Source organism: Pogona vitticeps, chromosome 6 (genome assembly GCF_051106095.1).
Source record: "Pogona vitticeps strain Pit_001003342236 chromosome 6, PviZW2.1, whole genome shotgun sequence".
Lineage (NCBI taxonomy): Eukaryota > Metazoa > Chordata > Lepidosauria > Squamata > Agamidae > Pogona > Pogona vitticeps.
Window position 1 is genome coordinate 66,271,177 of NC_135788.1, and position 25,688 is coordinate 66,296,864.

Consider the following 25,688-nt stretch of genomic DNA (forward strand, 5'->3'; position numbering starts at 1 on the left):
GTTTCCATTTTTGTGTTTTGAGAGGGGAGGGGATTTTTTTTAAACCTGATTTTGAGATAATCTTTTGATTCCTGTAAGCCTGCTTTGTAGATACCTGTCACCTTTACAACATTTGGCCCACTTGCAAAATAATGTAAGAAAATTAAAACGTTAGATATTGTCCCTTCTTTCTTATCCTCTCATTTTACTTTGCCTGTTCATTTATTTTTATTACTGTATCACATTTGTCAACCAAATTGCACCTTCTGTTATGCAGGGCTTGTTTTTCACTATAAAAGATGGGACTTAAGATGGGAGATGGGGGTAACACAGTCTTAATGATCTTAAATGCCATGATTGTTTGGGGAAGGTGTCTTTTTATCGTCTCTGTCATATTTGAGAACTGCTAGTTTCCACTGTGAAAGGTTCTAAAGCAGAAGGGATGACTCATTCGGTATGTGATATGTTCCTAAAGGAAACCTGTAGAAATATAAGAACAGAAATTGTAGCAGCGTTTCTTAGGTTACCTACAATTCTCTATCCATATCACTTCAATTAAGTGTAGTTTAAACCTTTATTTCTGGCAGCAAGGGGGGAAAGTATTTCAGGAAATCAAGGATTGAATCCAATTGTGTCTTTTGACAGAAGGGTCTTTGATCTCCTAAGAGGAAGAGCTGATTCCCTTTCATCCCACTTTCTTCCCACAAAAATGTGTTTGAGAAAGTTGAAAGAACTTGTGGAACAGTATTGAAAGTAGTGTGAGAGACTAAAGTGAAGAGAGAATTGGTAACAGTTCTCTCCTGTGCTTTTGTGCAAACAGGGGCATCTGCTGAATTAGGTCCTTCTCAAATGGACAGGTACTATTGCATTTATCTCTGACTGTTAAGTGCTAGCTGGATGATTGACTTTACTTCCAGGCCTAGGAGCCAGAAATTTTGACTAGTCTACCAATCAGTAGCTGCTTCATCTCATTTTGTAATTTGAACGAATGACACTTGAAACATTGGTTAGGAGAAACCTGTATCTTGATAGTGGAATGTTTTCAGTAGAAAGGCCTACCCTAATCTCTTACAAAATATTCCCATGTCATAATGCTATAAAATGGAATAAATATTGATTCTATGTGTCTTTAAGTACCTCAGTAAACTGATATTCTGTATTTATTTCATTCATACCCACTTTTCCTTGAAGTATCTCACACCGTAAGTATGGACTCCCACAACCATATGAGGTTGAAAAGATTAAGCTGAAATGTAATGACTTTCCCTGGAGCACTCAGTTTTGCAACAGATGGCAAATCTGACCCCTGTTCTCAGAGGGCTTGGCTAGACCGCTCAATTGGAGTGAGTTGAAGTGGGCTAAATAGGGTCTCTTTAAGGTCATGTAGAGGTCTAGTATGCCATTGGTACAATTCTTAAGAGGCTTAAAATAACACTTTGCTTCTTCCTTCTGCCCCTCCATGGAGGAACATTTTTTATTACTGTATCACATTTGTCAATCAAATAGCACCCTCTTAACCACAGAGAAGCTGAGGATGTTTTTAATTTCTCAGTCTCATTAAGTAGCTAAGCTTAACAATACTGGGAAGTTGCAACTGAATGGGAAATTTAAAGCAGCAGGCTCCTTTTTCATTCAGTCCCATCAATCGCACGTGTTATAAATGAACCAAATTGGAGTGATCCTACTTGCACCTTAAAAAAGCCACGCCTGACATGGGAGCAGAAAGATGTAGATAAGGACAGCCTTGTTTGTGCAGGCACTTACATTGTCTGATTTGCCATTTAAAAAAAAAAAGCAAACCAGCTTGTTCCCACAGTGGACTAAACAGTGAGGTAGATGCTCATGTAATCACCCCTGTAGTTCTATACCTTGCTGATTCTTCTATTAAACTTACAAAGAGTTCAGATAACAGAAAAAAAAGCTGATTTCTTTTGATTTATTTTACCTTCACCCCCACAGAACTTTCTGAAAACATCAGGTAGAAGTAGTATGTGGAGAATAGATTCAGTAAAACTCATCTTGCTGAATACTGTGGCATACCAGCTTTGATGGGAAGTTAATATGCTGGTGCTTCTCTCTCGTATGTAGCTGAGGGATGCTGTTGTGTGTCTTACTTCAAGTGTAATATATTACTGCTTTGGGAAGAATTATTTGAAATGTCTGTGCTTGGTGACCAGTGTTGGGGTCCAGCCCTGCAAACTACCCAAGGTAGAAAAGGTAAACCATTTTGTTCTATATTTGTACTCAGATTAGTTTGAAAGAGTTTGGGGGTTATTAAATATTGGTAAGGTCTCATCAGTAGTGGTACAGTCCTGCCACCAAATGAGGTATGGGATGAAGGACTGGCACTTCTTCAGGATCTTTTCCTATTGGCTCTGTCAGATCACCTCCTCCGTTCTCTCTGCCCAGGCAGCTGTCTCATAGGGATTTTACACACACACACACACACACACACACACTTCAAACTGCTTTCTGCTTTGAGAGGAGGAGAAATCTTAACCTTCCTCATGTTCTACCCAAAGCAGAGGAAGCTGGTTCACCCTCTCACTTGCCTGCCTGCTTGATGAGGAAGACTTGGCTTTCTGCTCCCCAATCTTTGTATATGCATGTGCAAGATGTCAACTGAAACCCAGAAAAGGAGTCCTCCTGTAACTCATCCATCAAGTTACTTGGAAAATATTGCCACTCTCCCTCCCCCACATAGAATCGTAGAATAAATAAGTTGAAAGGGGCCTATAAGGCCTTTGAATCCAACCCCCTGCTTAATGCAGGAATCCAAATCAAAGCAGATTTGTCAGATGTTTGCCCAGTTTTCTCTTGAATGCTGCCAGCGTTGGAGTGCTCAACATCTCTCAAGGTATTTGGTTCCATTGTCTTATTGCTTTAACAGATAAGACTTTTCCCTGATATTCAGCATAAATTTGGCATCCTGTTATTTTGAGCCCATTATTACTTGTTCTGCACTCTGGGATGATCGAGAACTGGTCCTGCCCCACCTCTGTATGATGACATTCCAAGTATTTGAAAAGTTTGTGAAGATTCTCAGACATCCAGGTGAGGTTATCTGCAAGTTGAGTCATGACGTTGGTTTCACTTTCCCCTGGTCTGAATAGGCTAGTTAGATGGACAAAGTGACTGCAAATCCCAAATCTGCAATCCTTCTCCACTCATTGTTGTGGGTCATTAGCAGTGGTCTTTCCAGTGGGTGTATTCCTGATTTTTGGGGGGACGGTTGAAAGGGCAGCATGATAAATAGGAGACATACTGTATCTAAGGCCTCCATCCCTGTTAAGTGAGGGGACAGATTTTATTTAACCCCCCCCCCCGCCGCCTTTATGGACTTCCCAAGATAAACAAGAAAGGAACCCCCCTCAGATCCATTGTCAGCAGCATAAACTTGGCAACATACAACATTGCTAAATACCTGGCCACTAATACCTGACCATTGATTGGACATGTGGACCACCACATTCACAACTCAGAGGAGTTTACATCCAAGGTCAAGGAACTGAAACTAAACACTGATGAAACCATGACATCCTTTGATGTTACATCCCTCCTCACCAGCATTCCCACACCTGATGCCCTAACAACTGTAGAAAGAAGACTGAAAGAAGACAACACCCTCTTCACCAGAAGCAGTTTCAACTCAGAAGAGATTTGCCTGCTCCTTGACCTGTCTGAGCACCACTTACTTCACCTATAGAGGTGACTATTACAGACAGAAACAGGACTGTGCCATGGGCTCCCCGGTGTCACCTATTGTTGCCAGCTTATACATGGAAGAAGTGGGAAAGAAGGCACTGAACCCCTTCCAGGGGATTACTCTGGCCCATTGGTTCAGGTATCTGGATGACACCTGGGTGAAAATCAAGATTCAGGAAGTACAGGCCTTCACAGACCACATAAACACAGTGGACTCAATATCATGTTCACTAGGAAAGACACCAAAGACAACCGTCTGACTTTCCTGGACTGTGCAGTCATCATAGGATCCAATGGCAGCTTGGGAATAGAAATCTACAGATAACCTGCACATACTGATCAATATCTGCGGTATTGCAATACAAACTAGGGGTCTGTATTGCAATACAAACTAGGGGTCATCAGGATGCTAAACCACAGAGCAATAAACATCCCTACCTCCACAAAAGCAAAGAAGAAGGAAGACGGACATCTGAAGACAGCCCTTAAGGCCTGTGGATATCCAGAATGGGCCTTTAACAAGTGTCCCAACCCAGCAGGGCAATGGAACAGTCTGAGACCTAGAGCTGGCGAAAGAAGCTGGTCATTCCTTACATGGTGGGTGTGTCTGAAAAGCTCAAAAGGATTTTTGGTGAACACCACATACCCATGCACTTCAAACCCACAAACACACTAACACAGACTCATCCATCCAAAAGACCGGACACCAAAACACAGCAGGAGCAATACAGTATATGTGGTCCTATGCAAAGGGAAGTGTTTGGAGCTCTACATTGGAGAAACCAAACAGCCACTAAACAGGAGAATGGCCCAGCATAGGAGGGGAAATAGCTCAGGACCACAATCAGCAGTGTTCCTTCAACTGAAGGACAAAGGACACTCATTTGATCAAGGTTACTCATTTTGGACTGGGAAGATAGGTGGTTTGAGGGGTCAGGGAGGCTATACATGTGCACATAGAAAATCCCTCACTTAACAATCTGTCTCCTATTTCTCATTTGCACTTTCATCTGTCTCCAGGAAGATCAGGACCACACCCACTAGAAAGACCACTGTTAACAACCATTAATGACCCATGACAATGGGTGATAAAGGACTGCAGAAATGGGATTTTCACTCCCCCCCCCCCCGTCCTTTGTCCATCTAAGGAGCCTATTCATACCTGGGCGGGGAATGCAACCAATGTGGAGGATATATCAGGGGTCTCCTGCCAACTCTCCTCAGATTGAAGAAGCAACTTGGATGAGTAGTGAAAACATTTCAACCTAATAAGAAAGAAGTCTAGTTGTCATGACTCAACTTTGAGATATTTGAAAAGTGCCATCATGTCACCCCTTAGTCTTCTTTTCTCAAGGTTAAACTTGCCCAGTTCTTTCAATCTCCCCTCATTGGATTTGTTTTCTAGTCACCTGATCATACCCCTTCTCTCTCTCTCTCTCTCTCTCTCTCTCTCATATGTGTGTGTGTGTGTATTTCTGCGTCTAGGGAAAAGAGGAGGGTATTGGTAGAAGTGTGTGAGGTGTAGTAGGAAAGTTCTGGCAGCTACTGTTGCTGAGGTGCACTTGGGAGGGAGGGGGCATGCACATTGAGAGAGCATGTGTATGTGCATGTAAGTCTCATAGAAGGATCACAAACTTCTCAATTGATGATGACACTACTGCTCATCAGTAATTCACATCTTAGTTATTCTCTCTCTGTTGGTACAATGCCCTATCTGGCCCAGAGAACATAAATGGCAGAAATGCCCCGCCTAAGAGGGTGCTATTCCACTAGGGGAAGAGGCCAACTTTCGTTCCCAATTTTCATCACCCTTTGAACCCTTGTTGTTGGTGGTGGCGTTTAGTTGTTTAGTCGTGTCCGACTCTTCGTGACCTCATGGACCAGAGCACGTCAGGCCCTCCTGTCTTCCACTGCCTCCTGGAGTTGGGTCTAATTCATGTTGGCAGCTTTGATGACACTGTCCAACCATCTCGTGCTCTCTCATCCCCTTCTTCTCTTGCCTTCACTCTTTCCCAACATCAGGGTCTTTCCAGGGAGTCTTCTCATCAGATGGCCAAAGTATTGAAGCCTCAGCTTCAGTATGTGTCCTTCCAGGGAGTACTCAGGGTTGATTTCTTTCAAATGGGATTAGGTTTTATCTCCTTGCAGTCCATGGGACTCTCAGGAGTCTCCTCCAGCACCACAATTCAGAAGCATCAATTCTTTGGGGGTCAGCCTTCTTTATGGTCCAGCTCTCACTTCCATACATCGCTACTGGAAAAACCATAGCTTTGACTATGCGGACCTTTGTCAGCAAGGTGATATCTCTGCTAGGTTTGTCATCGCTTTCCTCCCAAGAAGCAGGCGTCTTTTAATTTTGTGGCTGCTGTCACCATCTGCAGTGATCATGGAGCCCAAGAAGGTAAAATCTGTCACTGCCTTCATATCACTGCCTTCTGTTTGCCAGGAGATGATGGGACCAGTGGCCATGAGCTTATTTTTTTATGTTGAGCTTCAGACCATTTGTTGCACTCTCCTCTTTCACCCTCATTAAGAGGTTCTTTAATTCCTCATCACTTTCTGCCATCAGAGTGGTATCAAATGCATATCGGAGGTTGTTGATATTTATTCCGGCTTGGGATTCCTCCAGTCCAGCCTTTTGCATGATGTATTCTGCATATAAGTTAAATAAGCAGGGAGACAATATACATCCTTGTCATACTCCTTTCCCAATTTTGAACCAAACAGTTGTCCCATATCCAGTTCTAACTGTTGCTTCTTGTCCCACATATAGATTTCTCAGAGATAGATAAGGTGGTCAGGCACTCCCATTTCTTTAAAAATTTGCCATAGTTTGTTGTGGTCCACACAGTCAAAGCCTTTTGCGTACTCAATGAAACAGAAGTAGATGTTTTTCTGGAACTCTCTGGCTTTTTCCATAATCCAGTGCATGTTGGCAATTTGGTCTCTAGTTCCTCTGCCCCTTCGATATCCAGCTTGTACTTCTGGGAGTTCTCGGTCCACATACTGTTTTGAACCCTAGGCTGGGTGAACCTAGAAGGTGTGTGATGGGCAACTATTGGCAATCTTCTGACCCTAGATTTCTACTAATTGCTTGATTTTTGGTCAAAGTACAGTTGGCTGTGTACTTTAAGCCTTGAACATCAGCCTGACTAAGTAGGACACCTAAATAAGAAAAATAGCCAGCATAGCTCTGTGGCTAAGACACTTTCTTTAGACACTCAAACACTTGTTTCCCCAAGAACCACACTTGAGTAAAATATAAAATAAGGTTTATTTAAAAACATTAAAAAGTTATTGTGACGATTGCCCCACGTCACTCCTGTCACTCATATTCATTTGCATGAGCCTATGGGAAGAGTGGAGGGGTGAGTCAGTTGATATAAGAAGGTTTGGCAGAAGAGATGGAGAAAGGAGATATCAGATTTACAGATAGAGAGAGATAGCCAGGGAGATAGTGAGAACAGATACTAATAGAGATAAGGTGGTCAAGATAAATAGATAGAGCAGGTGGTGATTAGTTATGTGGCAAGATGTATGACATTCTAATGATTTGATTGTATGTGTTGAATAAAGAAAATCTGTGACTCTGATTAAATTTAATGCATTTCAATAAATAAGTTCTGTTGACAGTAACCGGACAAGTGTCTGAGTAAAGTTCTTTATATATTGTGGATAAAGGAAATCCACTAGTGGCAGTGAGGAAAAGAGGGAACATCACAATTGGTATCTGCTGCTGGAATGACATAGTGTGAGCTCTTTGTTTGGGGAAATTAGCAGGGGTAAATGTCACAGTTATAAAACATAAGATATCAAAAAAGATACAATTGCTCTGTTAAAATGCCAGGCCTCTACAGGACTAGCTGAGCTTTTGGAAGCAAATTCACAATAAAACAATAAAAGTATGACTAACTAGTTCATAATAGTTTTATTACTTAATTCTAGTTTTATTCTAGTTACCATTGCTAAGTCTCCCAGTCAATCAGCAAAGGCCATAAAACCTGTCACACCCTCTTCCTCTGTCTTCCATACTCTCTTCTTCGCCCTCCTTTCTATAAGTTAAATTAAAGTCTCTGCATCATGATGCTATCCAATCAGCTTAAAGCTCTTTATTCAGAAGTCCACCTCCCACTTGCAATTTTCCAAAATTCCGTCTCTCTTTCCCATGCTGGCAAGTAATTAAGATGGAATTCAGTGTTTATCACTCTTGGATTGCAACCTTGAAAAGGACTCTTGGCAGACGAAACAAATCTGCTTTCCAGGCAGAGAACCGCCACCTGTGCAAACTCTAAAAAATTACTGCAAAACCCATTTCATCACAACCTTCCATGAGTTTCAGAATAGAGGCTGAACTTTTCAACAACTAGCAGTTGGTCATAATGGGGATGAACTTATTTTTTTTCCCTAAAGGTCCCCAAATTACTTCAAGGTGCCCAGAATATAATATTTTGTTTCTTTTCTTATCCTTTGTGGATGTTTCTCCCTGTTCTCCACAATGTAGTTCTTGTGTATTCTTTTGTGTATTTTCCTGTGCTGATCAGAATAAAACCAGACTTGTAGTTAAAGGACATCAAAGAAAATTGAGGTTGGTGGAAAGAAACCCTAGAAAGAGCCGTAGTTTTTAATGCTTCTTTTCAAGAAAATTCACAGTGCTTCTGAGGTAGTCTTTGATATGAAGTGGGTAGGGAATTCCTGGAAAGTTTAATCTTCTGGCCAAGTGGTAATAGTTTGTGTCTTTGATTTTCTTCCCCTCTGTTTTAGAGAACTGGTCATAGGGCTTATCACAAAACACAGATGCAGAACTCAGCACAAAGCACAGTGCTCTGAGGAAAAGTCTTCAGCATAATTGTCTACACATAGGCTTTATTTCCAGTTAAATTTAGAAAGTATATCTCATCTAGGTACAATTTAAATTCCATTTGACAAGCTGTATTTTGGGCTTTCCGTGTTCACTGAAGCTTCAAAATACCAAGAAACTGCAACTGTGAAGGTCCACATCATTAAAGTCACATTATTAAAGAAATATGGGTATGAAATAATATCCCAGGCTAATTTCCTTTTTCACCACTGCTTTGGAGCTGGAAGGCTGCAGGTAGCAAAATTGTCAGACCTAAGTCCTGAGTTTGTCTTTTCATTGCTATAAACACATGCTGTCTCTGTAACTGAAGCTAACAATCCATACTGGTACCCAATAAGCAGCCAGTGAATCCCACATAATGCCATAACAATTAGATGTCTTCTTGTCAGAACAGAGCTGTTTGAAACTACAGTAATGACTGTGTCACTTCCCAAGCAGATAGTGGTGTGAATGTAACTTTAGCTGTTTGCTTTGTTTCAGATTGTCTTAGAAAACAGCAGCCGTGAAGACAAGCATGAATGTCCATTTGGAAGAAGTAGTATTGAATTAACAAAAATGCTGTGTGACATCCTCAAAGTTGGAGAGTTGCGTAAGTCTATCAATATTGTCCAAGCCAGCGTTTTGCAATTTATTGTCAGACGTCTGCTGAAAATGTCTCCTCTAGCAGTGGATGGAATGAGACTCAAAGTTGGTTATTTGATGCAGCATTGTTTCACACATTCAGGTCTTGCATGCTGAAAAACCATGGCTTGGGGTATTAATTTTCAGTTCATTGCTAAACGAATGTCTAAAAATGTGGGATGGGTTTTGCAGCTTCTGGCCTCTCCAGGTACATAACAAGACAAAGAGCTTTGATGTAATAACTTCATGCATCACCTACTGGTATTATAATTCAGTCTGCAACAGTCTTCTCAGTAATGTAGAACTAAACCTCGGCCCCAGCAGAGATGACAGAATACTGGGCCTCAGAATTCAGACTTGAGAGCTGATTCTGATATACTGAAAAATAGCACCATATGTTTACAAAAGGAAGATGGGGAGTACATTGACAGATACAGCATGGCCTTCCTGGATCAGATACTTCCTAAATAATCTAAAAGTTATAGTAAATTACTTTATGAAGTATTAAATGATCAAAACCTAAAATGCAAAATTATTGAGTCAGCTTTCAGAAATGCAAACTGGGTAAATTAGTCAGGTGTATTAGAACTTTTAATTCTGATGATATTATATTTGGTCAGTTGAAACTCTGGCTGAAACCCTGTTGCTTTGTGTAGTACAGCACAAAGTAGGTCCACTGAACTAGTGGGGATTTGGTGAGTCAACTCGTGTGGTAGTGGGGTTAGTTTAGTTCCTAAACAGCAGGGTTTCAGCCATTGTAAGAAAATTATGAGAACAAGAAGTTATATAGATAGTTTTGAAGTCTTGAATATATAGTGTAAATTCTCTCAAGCCTCCAGTTTATGAATGTGGGATATTGTGCTTCTGTACCCACGATTTTAAAAGCCAGGAAATGGCCCAATAATGCTGCAAAATATTGTGCCCACATTGTCAGCAGGAAAAAGGATGCAAGCTTTACATAGCAAAGGGCAGCCTGAATGTTGGCCACACCAATAACAGCAATCAAGAAGGGCCACACAGGATATCTTCCTTGTGGTCACTACCATTCATAAAGTGACACTAAGCAAGAGAAAATTGCAGAAGCTGGCTCCTTTTTTCTTCAGTTCACCACTTCTCACCCGAACACAAAGCAATTGACATGTTTGAATGGTTTCAGAAGTATATATACATTTTAGTTTGGGCTGCCCCCATTTTTAGGATTGCCTTATAAAATGTTGGTTTGCTGTGGTGCACAATAATATCATAGCACTCTTGTGCAGTGATAATTTTTCTATCTAGTTTTAATTTCCATGTCTTTGGAATCATCAGGAAGCAGACTACACAGTTACATTAGAATAAATATTTATAGTTATATTTATTTATTTATTTGCAAACACAGTATGCATGTTCCAAGGAAAATACATTGTCGTGGCATATCAGGTTCTCTATGTTTTACAGACAACGGATATATCTGATTTGTTATGATGAGACTTTCAAACTCAAGCTGTCACTTTCGGCACAAGCACAGAATATATTCCAGTAGAGGCTGTATTGTGCAATAAAGTCTGATATGTTAAAATGATCAGTCAGTGTAGGCCAAAGCATAACAGACAATTTGTGTAATATTTTAAAATATGTATTAGTGCTGTAACAATTCTTCCTGCAGGAATTCGTAACTCACTAGGCTTGAAGTCACATGCATTTTAAAAATGAAATTCTCAGATTTGAAACTTAATAAAGATGTTGAATCATTTAGATGTTGAATATATATATTCAAGAGCAGCCTTGGAATCTTCTAGAGCTCAGGCACATGGTGTCAGGACCTCCCACACGCTGGCTATAACCCCGTCCCCAGCACCAAGTGCCTCAGTTCCAAAAAAGCATATTAGGGCTTTTTTTTCCAGGGGATGTCTTTTTTCATGTACAACAATCTACACTTATTCAAATACAGTCATGTCATCATCTTCTGGTTACTGCACAAGGGTGGACAGTGGGGTTTCACTTAACTGGGGCCTATTTTAGGGGTATTTTGGGGGAAACTGATATGTCTGATATACTAGCTGAAACTAACATGGCTAACTCTTCTACAACTGAAATCTGTTAGAAACCCTTCCTGCTTGCTTTTATCAGTCATCCGCTTGGCAAGAGTGTTTGGCTTTAAAATATTGGAAGATATAACTGGGTACATATTACTGTATTTCTTTGCCAACAAATCCTTTTTGCATTTGGCCATAAAAATAATCCACATGAATTATGGAAAGGTCTTGAACAACACAGTGAAACCAGCACTACAATTAAGGCAAGGATACTTAACTGTAGGACACTGATATTCTACTCCACTTTGAAATATCATCTATCACTTTCTTTTCTGGCTAAATGTTCTTGCTAATGAATGACTTAAGAAAATTAGCTTAAAACAATTAAACTTTACTTGCTCTTCACAGAGATCTGTAGATCAGTTTTAGCTTTCTTCATGATCAAGGAATGCTTCAAGCCCCACCCCCCTAGTTCTGTTTGCCTCATGCCTGTTGGCGGTTAGCTTTTCCATTAATGGCGAAAGATTAAACCCTAGCCTTCTGGATGTCAAGTGAAAGACTCCTTTGCAGGAGCTTGCTATAGTATATCTAGCTGATAAGCAAAGAAAACTGATTAAGACTTTGTGACATAGAACTACACAGTATTCCGTATACTGTATAAGGACAGAAGCTTCAAAGCAACAGAGAGTAGGATTACTTGGCTGGTTGTCTTTTCCATCGAAATACCTGCTGCCCAAAAAGGATACCTGAAGACAGTCCCTCCATATTTGTAAAGTAATGCTGGTAGCACTGTGGCCCCTCTAAGCACTTGACAGCCAAGACTCTATTCATGTAGAGGGAGTCATATCAGCTATACATTATTTTCATAGTGTGCCCCCAGATGTTAGCTAAAACAAACTTGGAAGGTGAATTGCTCCATAACCTTTTCCACTATGTTGTAGCAATTGGGCTTGCTACTGTAGGTCTCTTTCCAAAATCCCTTTTATGCCAAGAGATTTTTTTTTGTGTGTAAAGTATTCATCAAAAAATGGTATGTTTGACAAGCAGCTCCCCTTTGATTGTTTGGATGTGAGTCTATCAGTTGTTTCAATGGCATAAGCAGATAAAGGCTTGGGACGCAACCTGTGGAACAGATGAAAAATGCCTTACTTGTAGCTGTTGAAATGTGGAACATGTCACCTTTTCTGAGATGTGTCAGCATCTGAACTTCAGATTAGGCAGTGGGATTATTAAACAAATTCTTCAGGTGAAAGAGTCCTTTATTTTTTCAGTTTCTGTATGATAACTGTATGATGATGAGATAGGGAAGTATCATATCCAGATATTTATATGAACAATCCAGTCTATATATGCTGCCATGTTGAAATATACACATAATTGCATTACTGAACAATTCTGTGGATCTTTACTCACATTCCTAATCTGAACACACTTTTCCTTCCTGGGGTAGCAACAAACAGAATTAAATTGGAAAATGGAAGAATTGGAATAATTATATATCCTGCATGAGATTAATGGAAGCCAGAGCATAGCAGGATTGTGTAGAAAATGTGTTAAAAAAGTTTATTTCTCCTCAGGTTAGGTTGCACAACAATTAGCCAAAGTGTATAATAGGTTATGGGGATTACCTTGCATTTTGAATCCTTCCAAATTCTCTTCAGGGCAGTTTGTAAGTTGTTCAGAATTTGCCTGGCTGTTCTCTGTCACAAGCCTGGCTAATTTAGCAGAGAGTTGAAGAAGAATAACAGCCCAGCTCAAAATCAATGTCTCCAGTCACCAAACCATGCTATGGAGATGAAGAACATGAAACACAGCAGTTCTGCAGGAGAGTCTTGAAGAACTGTTTCAGAATTATTGTACTCCCTTGAACATACTTAGAAAAAAATCTAAGTGCATCTGTGAAGTGGATGTGCTCCATATAACACGTTTTGTCTGGACATAATTAAAACAGACACACAGAAAGCAGTAATATATCTGTTAATCCCATTCTCCTTGATCTTCTAGAGAGCATGGGAAGGCAACTTTGGTGGATCCAAAGATGAATGCTTCTCTCTAACCTGTCATGGACTGCACTTTTCGTGTGTAGCCAAAATTTGGCAGCAGACACTTTAAGATGCCATCTGTGGTCACAGTATGTTGCGTATTTTATCAATCTAAAAAAAGATAAATAAGATGCCTTGTTTTAAGCAAAACAAAAACCAACCCAGATACAGTGGTGCCTTGACTTACGAACTTAATCCATATTGGAACGGTAGCCGTAAGACAAAACATTTTTAAGTCAAAGCACCATTTTCTATAGGAATGCATTGAAAACTGATTAATCCATTCCGGCTGTTTTTGTCCTTCTGTCAAGGCACGGTTTGTACGTCAAAGCCTGTTAATCCACACTCTACCACTAGGGGAAGATTTTTTCTTCTTCTTTTGACCTAAGATGAACTTAGGTCAAAAAAAAAGGGCAGGAAAGGAGGGACGGGGGAGGGAACCCCTTCTAAACAGAACACCTTTAAAAACAAGCACATTTAAACCAAACCAAGCACCTTTTAGGATAAAAATGGGCTGGACAGAAGGAAGGGAACACCTTTCAAACATAACAGCTTTAAAACAATAGAACACCTTGAAAAGCACCTTTTCAACTAAGCCAAGCCAAGCCAAGCCAAACACCTTTTAGGTTTAAAAAAAAGGGCAGGAAAGGAGGGAGAGAGGAACAATGGGGAAAAGAGGAAAGAAAGAAAAAGAGAGCATGGAGAGAGAGAGAGCATAAACTGCATTTTAAAGCCTGCTTGCACCAACAATCAGCAACCATTCTTCCACCACAAAACTCCTCATCACAGAAAGAGAGCATAGAAGGGGGGGGGTAGAGACTTGAGTCTAAGCTGCATTTTAAAGCCTGCTTGCACCAACCATCAGCAACCATTCTTCCAGCACAGAACACCTCATCACTGTATAGCCTGGCTTGTTGCCTATGGACTAGCCCTCCCACTAAAGAAACTACAGTACTCTGTAATTCTCAGGCCAGCCCTGTTTAGTGACAGCTTAGCAGTGTCCAAGCTGAGTTGTTGGTGGGTCCCTTGTAGACCTTCCTTACTTGTGCAGAATTCCTCAGAAGAGAAAACCTCTTCAGCCTTTCACTTACTGTCAACAAATACCCTGACCATTGGTTCTTGACTGGAATCTTCCCCTTCAAGCCATTGAAGCTCTTTGCATTCTGAAGATCTTTACTTTTAAGATGTTTCTTTCTACTATTCATAATAAACTGGTAGTTTGTTTGTATTTTATTTATTTATTTATTTATTTATTTATTTATTTATTTAACACACACATACCAAATAAAACATATAAAACAATCAAAGACATATAAAACAAACAAAACATATAGGCGCGGAAGTATTTCATGTTCAACCTTATCCATCATATTAGTTTGACTACAACAGACCTTATACCCTTCTCCCATACTAAACCATACTATATCAATATGTATCTATGGATATTATATTTCATATCCTTATTTCAAATATTTAGTTCAATATCTAACATCCTAAATTTATAGTAATTTTTATAGATTCTTTCTCCTGCATTTCCATCTATCCAATTATATTTCAGAGTATCATACTTTACAAAATCAACATACTTCTCTACCAATAGGATCTAAACATGGCCAATACAATAATCAGAAACCAACATTTCTAAAGACAAGAAGATATTATATGTCTAATCTTATCTACATAGTCAATATTATAATTCAGCAATATTATAATTCAGCAAGTAACTTTCCCCCTTTTTAATTGTGCTTATCGGCTCCAGTGTCATAAATCCAAAATTAGCCTCTTGCCTCCTTTTTACAAGTTTTAAAATGCCATCTATAAAATCTCTTTAAGGCATTTTCTCTCAGGTTTACTAATTTTATCCCAACATGATTAATGTCTTGTCTTTGGAGCAATGCATACATGTCTAGTCTATGGTCAGAAATTTCTGTCCCATCCAGCTTCGCCCTGACATATTCCTCCTCCTTTACATTCTTTCCCATTAATCTTAATGTACTTTCCCCACTCATCCATCTGCCCCATTTTTACTCTCCATTTTCAGCGTTGCATCCTGCTTTCTAAAGAAAACAGTCTCTCTCTCTGATGATACCAATTCTTCAGTGGTTTCCATGGTCCCTGTGACAACCCCAGACCTACTGGGATATGCCACAGTTTCACTAAGCTGCCACCAACCATTCCCTGTAAGGGGTCACACAGACCAGGAATGGATTTTTAACAAATAAAGGAATAAGGTTTATTTAAATAACACACAGGGAAAATAAAATGATCAAGTGAATAAGATACAGTAACGTGGCTTAGTCTCAATCAGACATACACCAGTTTGGTTCACACAGAACACCTTTCAATAAAGCACAGACCCTGAACCTATCAGTTCTGGCTAACCAATACAGACACCTGAACCTATCAGGTTGGTACTGACTGACACACAGTAGTACCCTGTCTGACACACAGACTCCCACTCCAGCTTCTTCTCTCAGCTCTCCTTCAGCTCTCCTAACTTCTCCACACAGGCTTCACATATATATACAGTACAGCCCCTCCTCCTGATGTCCCGCCTTCCACTCCCCATAGGATGGAACTTTCCCTCCAAACCCATGACAGACAGGTAACATCAGTGCTGTATGTAACACCTCCCCTCTTTATAAGTTGTTTTGTAGGGGGAAAGCTAAAGTGCTTTTCTTCAAAAAAACAACCTGGATCCAAAACATACAAAAACAGTTATACATTAACATACAATACCATACTTACTTTAGGATAAACATATCAATTAGGCATTTAAACATTTACCATTTACAATACATCAAGTTACCTTTATTCATACAAACCAAACATGTTTAATAAACAAGTACATTTAACCTTTTGGTCACCAAAATATATACATAGTCCATGTTTCTTTCGCCGTCTTCAATCTTCAGGTCTTCTTGACAAGGCGTCAGCAACACAGTTCACTGACCCTCTGACCACCTTCACTTCAAAGTCATAGTCCTACAGGTTTAAAGCCCACCTCATAAGTTTGCTATTGTGGGTTTTCATTGTCTTTAACCATTGCAGTGGTGAATGGTCAGTGCACAGAACAAAATGTCTTCCCCAGATGTAAGGCTTGGCCTTCTGGATCGCGTAGACTATGGCCAGGCACTCCTTTTCCACGGTTGCCAAATGTCTCTCACCTTTCTGGAGTTTCCTACTCAGGTAGGACACTGGATGCTGGTCACCATTTTCATCCTCCTGGCAAAGAACTGCTCCTACCCCGCTGTTAGACGCATCGGTGTAGATGATGAACTCCCGGTCGAAGTCTGGAGCACGCAGCACTGGATAGTTGATGAGGGCCTCCTTCAACCTCTGGAACGCCTCCTCACAGTCGCTGGTCCACGGGATGCGGTCATCAGTCTTCTTTCTCGTCAAATCGGTCAGCGGAGTCGCTATCTCGCTAAACCTCGGGATGAACTTTCTGTAGTAGCCCACCAACCCAAGAAATGATTTGACTTTTTTCTTGGTGTTGGGTCTAGGCCAATCACGAACTGCTTCTATCTTGGCCTCTAGGGGTTTGATCACTCCTCCCCCTACCATGTGACCCAAGTATTTTATTTCTGGGCTACCCAGCTGCAGTTTGTTCACTTTGCAGGGCCTAGGCCAAAGCACTTCCTCCCCTGGGTTAAAGTGCCTCTCCCTGCCTTCCTGGTCATCCCAAGCTTTCTTTCTGACCTTTTGAGCTTGCAGGGTCTCTGCTGCTAGCTCTAGGTTTCTCTTTAGGTCATTCCTTAAAGAGTCTATATATGTTACAACGTCTTGTGGGTCATCCTGGGTGATCTGCTCCCAATTTTGTTTGATTAAATCGAGTGGCCCTTTCACCCTTCTCCCAAACAAGAGTTCAAACGGACTGAACCCGGTACTGGCTTGTGGCACTGATCGATAAGCAAACAAAAGGGATTGCAGCTTCTGGTCCCAATTGTTTGGATTCTCTGCCAAGTAAGCCCTAATCATGCGCATTAGAGTCCCATTGAACTTCTCCGTTAACCCATTACTTTCAGGGTGATAGGCAGTGGTTTCCTTGTGTTTAATTCCACAGATTTGCCATAACCGTTTCATGAGCTTCGATGTAAACGATGCGCCCAAATCTGTGATTATTTCTGAGGCAAATCCCATCCTGGACATATACCCCACCAAGGCATCTGCCACTGTGTTAGTTTCAATGTTAGTCAAGGGAATGGCTTCAGGGTACCTTGTGGCATGGTCCACAATGGTGAGAATGAACCTGTTCCCCCTCTTTGTGGCCTTGGGCAAAGGTCCCACAATATCCACCCCTATGCATTTGAATGGAGTGTCAATCACAGGCAAAGGGCACAATTTTGCTTTGGTCCTGTCACGGTTATTCCCCTGCCTCTGACACACATCACATTGTTTACAGAACTCCTTGATCTGCTTCCCTATTTCAGGCCAGTAAAAATTCTGTGTGATTCTCTGTTGTGTTTTGTTCACCCCTAAGTGCGCAGCAAACATGTCAGAGTGCCCCCTTTGTAGGATCATGGGGCGATACTTTTCAGGTACCACTATCTGACTTCTGATCCCATCTCCCCCTTTTGAGATATTCCTCAGGGTCTCTCTATATAAAATTCCCTTTTCCTCTCGAAATCTCACTGGGGTTTCGGGTGTTAGCTGGGCGTCTGTCACCTGTTCAAAACACTTTTGGAGAGTGGCGTCTGCCTTTTGCTCTTGGCCAAATCGGCTGTCTGTGGTTAAGGTTTCCACCACAGCTTCGGAACTCCCCTCTGCTTCCGTCTCGGGCTCATCAATACCCCCCTGAACTGTCCCCGTGGTGGCTTGTGAACGTGTAATCACTAGCACCCGTTTCACATGTTCAGCCAGGTCATTTCCCACGAGCACGGCTGCTGGCAGAGTTGATGAAATCGCTAGCCGCCAAACTCCCCTCCAGCCTTGAAAGTTCACAGGTACCTCAGCTACTGGCAGCGAGATCACCTGTCCCTCAATCCCTGCCACCTTTATGCTCTCATTCGGGATTATATACTCCCTAGGAATAATATCTGGATGGCACAGGGTCACCTGGGAACAAGTATCCCTCAGCCCCCTATACTGATGGTCAAGTATTCCTACGTCCACCCCTGCGGTTTCAAACAACTGCGAATCTGTTCTCACTAGCAAGCAGCGCTTGACCTCCACAAGAGGACCATTTTCCTCAGCCTGATCAGCAGCTGTAGCTGTTCCAGATTGAGTAGCCATGGCAACAGGCTCCCTCAGTGACAATGAGCCTTGCTCTTTCTGGACACAGAACACAGCTTTTGGCTTGGTTCCACTCGAATCCTGAGCCACAATTCCTTTTAGCTGCTTTAATTTCTCACACTCTGAGATTAGATGGCCCTTTCCCTGACAGAAATAACATTTTCTGGTGTATTTTGAGTCTTTCTCATCCTGTTTTGGTTTTCCCTCCAAAATCTGAGGTCTTTGTTTCATGTCTGAGGGCTTCCCTTCACCATGGGCCCCTCCCCCTTGCTGGCTTCTCCCTGGTCCCTGAGAGTACTTGCTGTAGGTCTCTTTGGGTTTACCTACAGATTTCCCCTCACCTAAGGGCTTTCTTATTTGGGAAATAAAATCTGCGATTTCGGCCGCTTCGGCCACAGATTTCGGTTTCCTTTCCCTCACCTGGAACTTCAGTTCCCCCTGCAGGACTGAATAAAAATGTTCCAGCGCTATCAGGTCTTTGAGCTGCTGGAAGGTCTCTGTTCCCTCCTGAGATAGCCATTTCTCTAGCAGCCTCACCAGTTGGGCCCCCACTTGGGTAAAAGTCTGCTCTGGTTTCTTGGTGAGTGACCTGAATTTCTGCCTCAGCTGTTCCGCATTTATCCCATGTCTGGCAAACACCAGTTTTTTAAACTCTGAAAAATCTTTCAGCAATTCCTCTGGCATCTCTGCATAGACTTCTGCCAGGCTGCCACTGATTAAAGATCGCATGATGGTCATCTTCTCAGTTTCCCTTACTGAGAAGTCCACAAACGCTCTTTCCACGAGGGAAAAGAACACCTCAGGGCAATCTCCCTTGTGGTATACAGGGAATTTCTTCAGGTCAGCTTTAGACAATTGGCCCCCCTCAGAATCCCTATTGTTATTATTATTCTGATTCATCAGTTCCAATTTTCTTAACTCATATGCCATCCTTTCTTTTTCCAGAGCAATTTTCTCTCTCTCCCTCTCCATTTCCATTCTCTCTCTCTCTAATCTTTCTTCTCTTTCCAATCGCCTCATCCTCAGTTCATGCTGTTGGGCTATGAGCATTTTCCTGAGTTCTGGGTTCTGTTCTCCCGTGCTCTCATCCTGCACTGAGCCAAATTCATCCTCAGAACCTTGGTCCACCTGGGGTTCCCTCACTTCACCCATTTCTGCCATTTGGCTTCGAGTCAAGGGCATAATCCCCCCCCAGAACAGGCTGCTTTCAAAAGTCAAGCCTCAAAATAAAGCGACCACTTTTTTCCTTTGCCTCAGGAACAGCCTTCTATAGATTGCTGCTGTTCTTTCAGCACTAACTTGCAACTGTTGCCAGCCAGAGTCTACCCCCCTCTGCTAGGCCTCTCAGCAGACAGGCTAGATCACTGCTACTTCACTCAGCTTTGCCTCAGCCTTTTTCCCGCCAAAACAGGTTGCCTCAGAGCACCCTAATCTAGTCCCACCAATCTGAGGTTACACGTTCTTCCACTAGCGTACCTCCCCGTGAGGTAAGCCTAGAAGATTACCTACGCGCCCTCAGATTGTCCCTGACTAGACCCCCCTTGCTCTGGGCACACTTGCCAAGGCTTTGCTGTACCACTGGACAACTGGACCAGTCGTATCCCACACGCTGGACACCAATCAATGTGACAACCCCAGACCTACTGGGATATGCCACAGTTTCACTAAGCTGCCACCAACCATTCCCTGTAAGGAGTCACACAGACCAGGAATGGATTTTTAACAAATAAAGGAATAAGGTTTATTTAAATAAAACACAGGGAAAATAAAATGATCAAGTGAATAAGATACAGTAACGTGGCTTAGTCTCAATCAGACATACACCAGTTTGGTTCACACAGAACACCTTTCAATAAAGCACAGACCCTGAACCTATCAGTTCTGGCTAACCAATACAGACACCTGAACCTATCAGGTTGGTACTGACTGACACACAGTAGTACCCTGTCTGACACACAGACTCCCACTCCAGCTTCTTCTCTCAGCTCTCCTTCAGCTCTCCTAACTTCTCCACACAGGCTTCACATATATATACAGTACAGCCCCTCCTCCTGATGTCCCGCCTTCCACTCCCCATAGGATGGAACTTTCCCTCCAAACCCATGACAGACAGGTAACATCAGTGCTGTATGTAACAGTCCCTTCGATCGGTTTGTCTTCGGTCTCCCTGTTTTCTCCCTTGGCATACAATCCAAAAATTATCTCCTTAATTTCTGCCTTAACTTCTGGACCTTAATTTGATTAATTATGCTCAATTGGAGTTCCTGAATACAGTTCTTGAAGTAATCTTCCATTGTAGTTTTAATGATGAATCTCACTCTCTGTCTCCTAGATATGGCTTTCTTTCCCAGTCCAGAGCCAAAAAGTCAAACAAGCTAATTATTCAGTTCACCTCATGATTTATTTGGTCAGCCCGAACTCAGACTCCTACAAAGACCACTCCAGTTGTAAATCCAGCCATAATGAAGATAATGTTTGATTTATAATCCACCTTTGCAGCTCAAAGCAGAGTCACTTAGGTTAAATTGTTCGGAGTTTTTCGGACTTCTCAAGCCTTTAATTTATAAAAAGCTGATATTTCCACTCATTGGAGGATAGGAGTTGAGAGAGGGAAGTCTCTATTAAAGTCTCGAGCAAGTTTCATTTTCCAGTTCCTCTCAAATGTGATGCAGTAAAAAATTCCCAGTGTTTCAGGGTTACCAAAGTTCTATGCCGCTTTGAGATTAGTCTATTCTCCTTATATCAGTCTTCAAAAAAAGTCTAATATATCACTTGCTGAAGCTAGAAAGCAGTTCATTTAGCCTCTGTTGATGCAGTTAGATCATAAAACTTCATACCTCCCCTCTCTCCAGGCAGCTACTCACCATAATGGTGACCTTCACAAGTCAGTTGCTTGATAGTCAGTTGCTGCAAGTCCACTCGCCTGTGGAAAACTTGCCGTCCCTTCTCCTGGGGGTCCACTTACTTGGAGTAAAACCCAGGGGTTCCCAGAGCCCTAGGAATACTGTTCTCGCTGCCCGTTGCTCCGCCCATCCTTGTTTTGTTTGTATTTCTCACTAGGTTTTTAAGCATGTTGCTTTTCCAGATTTTGGAATTCACAAAGTATTTGTTACAGTTTTCTTAGGATTCATTTTATCTCTGTTCCCTGTTATAGATGAAAATTTGCATATTAATGAGCAGTTGAAAAACATTATATAATTTTTTAGTGGTGAATATATTCAAAAACTAAAAAAGCCTTTAGTGGTACATAAGCTGCTACATAAGCTAGGGATCAAAAATATCACTGGCATTTAATATTTCACATACAGTTAGGAATTAATACTTTTGCTTTTATACAGATTATTCTGTCATAGTCAATAAACAGCAGTGAATTAATTTCTTTACGGCTGCTTATGCATGTTAAAAATGCTATAGCCTAAAAAGTTTGAAAGAAGTAACATTTTATTGTTCAAATGTGGCAATACTTAGAGCTGTTGAGGAAAAGACTCTTCATTCTGAAATATTGAATACACTTACATATTATGGTAAGCCAGACTTACCATAATCATCTGTGCTTGACCTGTCTTACTACTGAGAGCAACTGAATAATCCAGGGACTCCACATTCTAATGTCGACATTCTAAGAAGCCAAGAACAATACCTAGTTTATACCTATATTGTGGGACAAATAAATCGAAATTCCAGAACTGAGCATCCTGTTTGGAAAAGAAAAACATGCTAAACAAACAATTCTGTTTATGTGGCTTCTCCTGGCAGGAATAGCCAAGTCAAAACCACTGAGCAATGTGTTCCAGTATACAGTCGGGTGAAAAAATAAGTACACCCTTTTTGAATCCTATGTTTAATCACTTGGTCCTTAGCAGATTAGGTAAATACAACATCAGATGAACAAAAACATATGGCATATTACACCATGTCATGATTTATGTAACAAAAATTAAAGCCAAAATGGAGAAGCCAATTATGAAAAGCAAAGTACACCTTATGATCCAATAGCTTGTAAAACCACCTTTACGGCAATAACTTGAAGTAATCATTTTCTATATGATTTTATCAGTCTCAAACAACACTGTGGAGGAATTTTGGCCCTTTTTTTTTTTTTACAATATTGCTTCAGATCATTGATGTTTGAGGGGATTTGTTTATGAACAGCTCTCATAAGGTCCCGTTACAGCATTTCAGTTGGGTTGAGGTCTGAACTTAGACTGGGCCACTGCACACCTTGATTCTTCTCCTTTTCAGCCATTCTGTTGTAGATTTGCTGGTGTGCATGGGATCATCGTCCTATTTCATGATCCAATTTCGGACAAGCTTTTGCTGTCAGACAGTCTTTTTCTAATTGTACTGTCATGAGCTTTAACATTTAACATGCTAACTGAGTCCTGTAAAGTTTGAGATATAATTCTTGGGTTTTTTTGCAGTTTCTCCGAGCATTGCACGGCCTGACCCTGGGATGAATTTGCTTGGACACCCACTCCTGGGAAGATTGGCAACTGTCTTGAATGTTTTCCACTTGTGAATAATCTTCGTCATTGTAGAATGATGGATTTTAAATTGTTTGGAAATGGCCTTATAATCCTTCCAGATTGATGAGCAGCAACAATTGCTTCTCTACGATCATTGCCGATGTATTTCCTTCTTGGCATTATAATACACACTTGAATGCTCCAGACCAGCAAACTGCTAAAACTTTGGTTTTTATAGAGGTGATCACACTTGCTGATGATCAATTACTCAAGGGCATTTGGTTAGCAGCACCTGGCTGCTACGTAGCCTCTTAATTCCAATGGAAGCAGTAAGAGTGTACTTAGTTTTTCACACATGGCTTTTCCATGTTGGCATTATTTTTATAAATTAAATCATGACACAGTGTAAGATGTCTTGTGTTGTTGTTTATCCGAGGCTGTATTTACCTAATTGTCAGACCCTCTAAGGACCAGATGATTTTCATTGCATCCCGATACCTAACACCATAGAATTCAAAGAGAGTGTACTTCCTTTTTCACATGACTGTATACTTGCTCATGGTAAGCCATTTTTTTAAAAAAAAAAGTTTACTACAATGTGTAACCTAGGTCTTTGCTTTATTTCTAGATTACTAAAAAGAGATGTCTGGATTTTTGAAACATGTCTGGCAACTTCATTTCTTGTTCCTTCAACTATAGCAAGTAACTAGTCTTTTATTTGGTGAGGTTTATTGATATTTGAAGACATGCTTTGATCTGGAAGAAGAAAAATGGAGGAGAAGCAAAGAGAGAGGAAATTATAGAGCCATTCTATTTCATATGTTGAAAGTGTTATTCATTAAGATTAGTAGTTAACAGCAAGAACTAAGACTGATACATCTTTTTCTCTACATGGATATAAATCAAGAAACTTTTGTACAGGCAAACTTCCTGTCTGTGAACCTACTGTGAATTTAATCTTTGACTAGTATTAAACATTGTCTAAACATTCATTTTCTGGAATGGAGAAATGAAATGGCTGCCAGAATTTACAACTCCCATTCACAGAAACTGAATTAGGGTGGCCTGGTTTAGTATTCTCAGAATGCAAAGGTAGAGTAGTGGGAGTCAAGCTTTTAGGTCCAGTTCACTACATATGGACATACATCCTGAAGGATTGTCCAGATACAACACGTAATCATGGTCAGCACAGACAATAGTTTGCAAACCCACTTCATACCATCATTATCATCAATTTGTTTATTTAGTCTGTTAACTGTATAATATTTACAAAAAGGCACAAAAGAAGCAAATACCTGATTACGGCTAATCTTGGCATGGCATGTATCAGCTTAATATAATTAGCAGTTAATTTGCCTCATTGATCTACTGTAAAAACTGTGCTTCAGAACATCACATCTTTCTAAGTAATTTCTATCCTTCCAAACATAGTAAAAATAATTACTCTTCACAGTGGCCTGGAAAGGCTGTCAGTATCAAACAAATTAGATTCCCTTTGGCTTCTTGATAAAATTTACAATGAAATAGCCAATGTGACAATGTTTCAGTAATACCTCCAGAACCACAGGGACACAGTCTTGAAGGGCCAAGAATTCCTCTGTATCATCCTCCCAACTACCAGACCTCCTCATCACATTAAACCTTGCTAGTGTAAAAATTGCATAGTGCTTTGGGATAGTTATATTCTGCAGGTAACTGGCACTATTCATACTAGGGAGTGGTGACATATACAAATGATGAGCAAACATGGTTTGCTTGAGCCAATTCATGATGTTTCTTTATATTCTAGCTTCTTTTATATTCTGTGTTTCAGTCTATATTTTAATCATGGTTTAGTGTACAGATATGGTAGTTTATCATGATTAAGAAAAGTAAATCATAGCGAAGCATTGTGCCAACACAGGGCCTACAAGAAGACAGCCCTGCATCTGCAGTTCTTCATCTTTTTTCCTACAGAGGTCTGCTAAACCCTACATGCTATCTCAACATGTAATAAGGAAATATTTTCCTTTTTCAGTTGTGCTGAGACTAAAAACACTGTGTGTTCCTTTGCCCACTGGTTTATGTGATATTCTGATGTGCATCATGTGAAAGGCTTGCTATGAGCTGTGGACACAAGCATGCCAAATTGTCGTGACAGGTCAACATTTTAAAAAGAAGAAATGACTTGAGTTACCTGCCTTTGATCAAAAGATCAAAATCTTCCATGTCTTCAAAAAAGTTATCCTTTGTCTCCAGGACACTGTTATGTCATGCTGCTATAATTACTTACTAGCCTTTATCAATAATGCTTTGACCATACAAAATGAATAAAAAAGGTGATTAGTGATCTCATAATTAAGGAGCTATTTTTTTTTCTCTTCTTGAGAAAGAAGAGAAAAATAATTTGTTCTTCTTTTGGATCAAGGCATATTCTCAAATATCAGTAAATGTTGTGCAGAGGATATCAGAAACAACAACATGTGGGCATTATTCCACTACCTGGTGACACTTCCTGTGTGATACAGAGGATGAAACCTTTCTTGTCCTCAATCCATGGCCTCCCATTCCTTCTTGTCTGGTCACTTAAATAAATCAAACTATATAAGGGTTTTTATTGTGTCTTACTAGTGTAAAATTACATAGAGCTGATTTGCTCTCTATTTTATGATTTTTCAAGGACAAGGCTTCTGTTTTCCGTGCACTAATGGATTTTTATCACAGTCTCCTTTGAGTCCTCACAAGCGTGACCTGTTATGGGTAGAGTTATTGCTGTTTGCATTCTGGA

The 25,688-nt window shown here is 40.7% G+C and overlaps 1 protein-coding gene across 1 annotated transcript in view; it reads left to right on the top strand.

Moving 5' to 3' along the window:
* Positions 1–25,688, top strand: part of ELMO1 (engulfment and cell motility 1) — a 427,005-nt gene that overhangs the window by 252,965 nt on the left and 148,352 nt on the right. Inside the window, exon 15 of the mRNA XM_020788158.3 lies at positions 9,023–9,131. Within this exon, the coding sequence (XP_020643817.2) occupies positions 9,023–9,131 (109 nt within the window). The remainder of the gene's footprint in view (positions 1–9,022; positions 9,132–25,688) is intronic.